The sequence below is a fragment of the Pseudophryne corroboree genome, chromosome 5 (genome assembly GCF_028390025.1).
Source record: "Pseudophryne corroboree isolate aPseCor3 chromosome 5, aPseCor3.hap2, whole genome shotgun sequence".
Lineage (NCBI taxonomy): Eukaryota > Metazoa > Chordata > Amphibia > Anura > Myobatrachidae > Pseudophryne > Pseudophryne corroboree.
Window position 1 is genome coordinate 671,507,400 of NC_086448.1, and position 6,000 is coordinate 671,513,399.

Consider the following 6,000-nt stretch of genomic DNA (forward strand, 5'->3'; position numbering starts at 1 on the left):
TTTCAAATTTGCTGCAGAACAGGTCTTGATCTAGGACTCACACATGTTAATTTTAATTAATCAATCACTTTTGTGTTCTTGTATGGTCTTTTCTCTCCTAATTTGCTGCAAAACATGTTCACATCTTGATCTAGGCCTCACATATGTTTATTTTAATCAATAAATCATTTTTGTATTTTTCTTTTATGGCCTTTTCTCATCTAATTTGCTGCAGAACAAGTACAGTTCTTGATCTAGGCCTCACACATGTCAATTTTTAATTAATTAATTGATAATTTTTGTATTCTTTTATGGCTTTTTCTCTCCTAATATGCTGCAAAATAGATGTCAATTTAGGCCACATCTCAATTTAAAAAAGTAACCTATATGATCAATATATTGTTCTTTTACCTGTCTTCCACTAATATATATATATATATATACACACACACACACACACACACACACACACACACACGCACACACGCACACTTCCCTGTACTTCCCTCAGATCTCTGAGCTAGTTCTTGATTAATAAAAACATTCTTAGTTACTTTTTGTGGGGTCGTACAGTTTATTAAACTGTCATCCTTCTGTCTGCCACTGCTGTGTGACTATGTTTCATAGATGTGCTATAAACTGCCGTGTGTTTGTGCTCGGTTGATTAGTTTAACTAGACAGCCTTTGGCCAGTAATGGTGAAAACAATATTATGAGCTGTGAGGTGTTGTTGAAGTTACTAATATTGTAGGGGGAAAAAAAGGTCCAAATTACATCAGTTTTTAGAATTTTTCACAATAGAATACAGATCCAAACCCAAAACACGTTAGGGTGGTTTTGCCAATTTAGAACCAAAACACAAAATTAACACAGATCGAAAACCAAAACACGGGGGTCAGCGCACTTACTGGTAAGTGGCTATGTCTCATTTGAACTTTTTTATAAGGCTGGAGACATATTATCAGAACATCCACAGCAGCAGCAAAGTAGATCAGTAGAGGAGTGTCTCTGTGGGAAGCAATGGTCGTCAGGACTGCATAGGAGAGGTGCAGTATGATAATGAGGAGTAGAATGGAGGCACTGAATACAATGTGTGCATTTGTGCATTATATATGTAAAATAATCACTGATATACTTAAATTTCTGCATAAGATGAAATGAAAGACCTGTATTGTCCATTAAATCTCTCGTAATTTTCTAGAAGTAGAACCGTCTAATGAAGAGGAACGCTCTGCTGAAATCAATGGTAAACTTAATCAAATTGACATTTATATCAGTCCTGTACAAGCTACAAAATACTAGCATAAACAGCCTGAGGAAGCAGGCAGTGTAGCTTATCTGTGAAACGTGTTAGAAGTTTATGCAAATTTCCTTCTGTATACCATGTATTAATTAATGATCTCCCATCCATTATTGGTAAGCCTGGATTCCTATATATATCTGTTATGAATGTCTAATAAATGTAGAAACCTATTTTAAAGGTGTGGTATAGACTCTGCAATTGGTAGAACCTGCACCTAAAAGAAACACCACCAATTTGTTGTACTTAGTATCCTCAGTGGATGGGCGCATTGAGTTTTTTCGACACTTGGCCACTTCCTTTTTCAATACTGAATCAATTATTTTTTGTTATTAGTATTTTTAATTATTCTTTAATTATGCTTCTAAACATTATTGTTTACAATAGTGAAAATTACTTGTTATTTTTAAATTTAATTTATCAATGACAATAGTGAGTTATATTTAGAAGACATGAATCTATTTAATATTATCATTTGATTATCGATTAGCAATTTCTCATTGGGTCATCCTTTATTTTCCATTGCAGTTCAGATTTTTTGACCGCTTATAGCTTATGTACTCACACTACCCTTAACATTCCTCTATTGCTTAGCCACCATTTATGGAGAGTATAAGACTAGTTTTACATAGTGGAAGTGTCCCAGTTGGATTCTGATCTGTAAATTATCCTTTTCAGAACTGGAGATAATCTCCTGTCCTCAGTTCTATTTCCTTCGGATTTAGGGGGTCATTCCGAGTTGATCGCTCGCTGCCGATTTTCGCAGCGCAGCGATCAGGTGAAAAAACAGCATTTCTGCGCATGCGTATGCCCCGCAATGCGCACACGCAACGTACGGGTACAAAGGTCTTTGTGGTTGTGCCCAGGTTCTAGCAAAGTTTTCCTTCGCACTGGTGGCCGCAAGAACATTGACAGGAAGGGGCCGTTACTGGGTGTCAACTGACCGTTTTCAGGGAGTGTTTGCAAAAACGCAGGCGTGTCTGAAAAAACGCAGGCATGGCTGGGCGTTCGCTGAGCGGGTGTATGACGTCAAATCCGGACACGAATAGGCTGAAGTGATCACAAGCGCTGAGTAGGTTTAGAGCTAGAGGCAGAACTCTGGGAGGCAACGGAGTCATCTGCCGCCGGGCTCCTGCTGTGAAGGGGGGCTCTTCTCCTCCCATTGTATGACACCATTAACTTAAGTTAATTGATGGCTGCCACTATCTTTTCACTATATGAAGTTACTTCTCTGACAATTACACATAACTTCATATAGTTACAATTCTCATGCTTTCTGTACTGGAACAAATAGCTCCATCAGTAAAGTGTCTGCTGTCAGTGGGTTCTAATCCTGGGTATGACTGCTAAGACATGTGTAATTTAAAATAAAAGACAATGAAATGTGTATATATACACTATATAAAAAAAAAAATCAGAACACTCCATGCATACATACACACACACACACACACACACACACACACACACACACACACACACACACACGCACACACACACATATATAATATGCACACATACATACATATATTTATCTAAATATAAGGGGAGGGGGCAACTGGTATGAACTTGCCTCCGGGCATCTGGAACGAACTTACGCCACTGTTTAGAGCTACTCTGAAACTGCACAAACTGTTTTTGTAGAGCTCGGCTGCACATGCGTTCGCACTTTTGCTAAGCTAAAATACACTCCGCAGTGGGCGGCGGCATAGTGTTTGCACGGCTGCTAAAACTAGCTAGCAAGCGATCAACTCGGAATGACCCCCTTAGGCGGGCAGCCCACAAGCTCTCCTTAGGTTGCAGAGGAGGTGTTGCCTATAGCAACCAGACAGATTCTTGCTACCAATTTTGTAGAATGTTCTAGATAAATCATAGCTAGAATCTGATTGGTTGCTATGGGCTACACCTCCACTTGTCCTCTTTAGACCGGTTGATAAATCTCTCCCATATAAAGCAGTAATTAACTTTTTTTTTTCAGAGAAAACACATAAAAAGAGGGTTACCACTGCTTGATACATTGATTCTTTGGTCACCTGTGAGATGCATTTCCAAGACCCTAGTTAGAGGTCCATCCCTAGCGGCATTATGGTTCAACGTCTGGACCAAGGATTACACAGATATCGATGTTCAAAATTAAATTAAATTAATTTTTTTGAGGAGGGAAATTATTTGGGAGGATATCAATTCATTACACTGAGTCCAGCTAAATGCTGCAAAAATTAGTGGGGGGGAAAAAAAATCACTTTTCTCTTACGTCCTAGAGGATGATGGGGTCCACATTAGTACCATGGGGTATAGACAGGTCCACTAGGAGCCACTGGCACTTTAAGAGTTTAATAGTGTGGGCTGGCTCCTCCCTCCATGCCCCTCCTACCAGACTCAGTTTAGAAAATGTGCCTGACGGAGCCGGTCACAGCTAGGGGAGCTCCATAGGAGGTTTGCTAGTTTTCTTATTTTTTTTAGAGTTACTGTAGGCACAGGGAGGCTGCTGGCAACAGCCTCCCTGCTTTGTGGGACTTAGGGGGGGAGTAGTGTCCAACCCTGAGATGTTAATGGCCACTAACTCCGCTGACAGGATACCGAGCTCCTGAGGGTGATGATCGTTAGCCGCCCAAGGCGACCGCTCACTCCCGCAGCATGCCGCCACCCCCTAACAGAGCCAGAAGATGGCGAGTGTGTCACCGGAGACCCGACAAGCAGGGAGCCGGTGTGTATGGTGGCAACAGGGTAGGAGCGCAGTACTAACCTACAGGTTCCCAGGACCAGAAGCCTCCTTCTGGTTCATCAAAATCCACAGCATGACGGTGGTCTGCACAGCCTGGAAAACAGGCAGGTGGGGGCGATACTCTGATGTTTCAGCAACGTCTCGGTGTCGTTCAGCCTGGATCCCTGGTTACAGGATATTGTGTCCCAGGGGTACAGACTGGAGTTTCAAGAACTCCCACCTCACCGATTCTTCAAATCAGGCTTGCCTGCTTTACTGACAGACAGGGCTATCCTACAGGAAAAGTCAGAGGTCATTGTCCCAGTTCCACCTCATATGCAAAACAAGGGTTACTATTCAAACCTTTTTGTGGTGCCAAAACCGGATGGTTCGGTCAGACCGATTTTAAACTTGAAATCGTTAAACCCTTTCCTGAGGGAATTTAAATTCAAATTGGAATCCCTGAGAGCGGTGATCTCCGGTCTGGTGGAGGGAGAGTTTCTGATTTGGCCGCAGCATCAGGCCTATCTCAGATTTGCACTGTTAGACAGTCACTATCAGTTCCAGGCACTGCCATTTGGTCTCTCCACGGCACCAAGGGTGTTCACCAAGGTGATGGCAGTGATGATGGTTCTCCTCCGCAGGCAGGGAGTGAACGTAGTTCCATACCTGGACAATCTGCTGATAAAGGCATCGTCCAGGGAGAAGTTGTTGCAGTTCATTGCTCTCACAACTCATCTGCTCAGAGAACATGGATCAGAGAACTCAGAGAACAGAGATCCTGACCCTTCTAAAGTCACATTTGAAGCCAACAAGTAGATTGTCTTTCCTGGGTCCTCGACACAAAAGTGCAGAGGGTGTTTCTACCAGTGGAGAAAGCGTTAGTGATACAATCAATGGTCCTGGATGTCTTGAAACCTGACCGGGTATCATTTCACCAGTGCATTCACCTTCTGTGGGAGATGGTTGCCTCCTACGAGCCTCTACAATACGGAAGACTTAATGCACGGTCCTTCCAACTGGATCTCCTAGACAAGTGGTTGGGATCTCACCTACACATGCACCAGAGGATACGTCTGTCGCCGAAAGCAAGGATTTCACTCCTCTGGTGGTTGCAAATGCCTCACCTCCTGGAGGGCCGCAGGTTCAGGGTTCGGAACTGGATCCTTCTAACCACGGATGCAAGCCTCAGGGGTTGGGGCACAGTCACTCAAGGGGAAACCTTCCAAGGAAGATGGTCAAGTCTGGAATCCATTCTTCCAATAAACTTTTCTGGAACTACAAGCCATTTACAACGGTCTTCTCCAAGCGGCGCATCTTCTTCGAAATCAGGCCATTCAGGTGCAGTCGGACAATGTAACGATGGTTGCCTACACAAACTGACAGAGAGGAACAAAGAGCAGAACTGCTATGTCAGAGGTAACAAGAATACTTCTGTGGGCGGAAAAGCAGGCATTGGCATTGTCAGCAATCTTCCATCCAGGAGTGGACAACTGGGTAGCGGACTTTCTCAGCAGGCACGCTCTCCATCCAGGAGAATGGAGCCTTCATCCAGAGGTGTTCACGGACGTGACCAGTCATTGAGTTGTGCCTCAAATAGGCATGATGGCCTCACGTCTCAACAAGAAACTTCGGAGGTACTGTTCCAGGTCGAGGCTGTGGCAGTGGATGCCCTGGTAACTCCGTGGGTGTTCAAGTCTGTGTATGTATTCCCACCACTTTCACTTATTCCAAGAATCTTTGGACTGGCAAGGACAGCTTGGTACGCCGATCTGCTGGACTTACTGCTGGAAGATCTGAGGCCTCTCCTCTTCGCAAGGATCTTCTGCAACAGGGGCCATTCGCTTATCAAGAGTTACCGCAGCTATGTTTGATGGCATGGAGGTGGAACGCCAGATCTTAGCCCGGAAGTGTATTCCGAGCAGGGTTATTCCTACTCTGGTACAGGCAAGGAGTAATGTCTAAACATTACCATCGGATTTGGAAAAAGTACGTGTCTTGGTGTGAGTTCAAGAAGT

General features: G+C 43.6%; 1 protein-coding gene across 1 annotated transcript in view; it reads left to right on the forward strand.

Moving 5' to 3' along the window:
- RP1 (RP1 axonemal microtubule associated) overlaps positions 1 to 6,000 on the forward strand; it is a 1,008,071-nt gene that overhangs the window by 491,088 nt on the left and 510,983 nt on the right. The window contains exon 24 of the mRNA XM_063923729.1: positions 1,180 to 1,224. Coding sequence (XP_063779799.1) covers positions 1,180 to 1,224 — 45 coding nt within the window. The remainder of the gene's footprint in view (positions 1 to 1,179; positions 1,225 to 6,000) is intronic.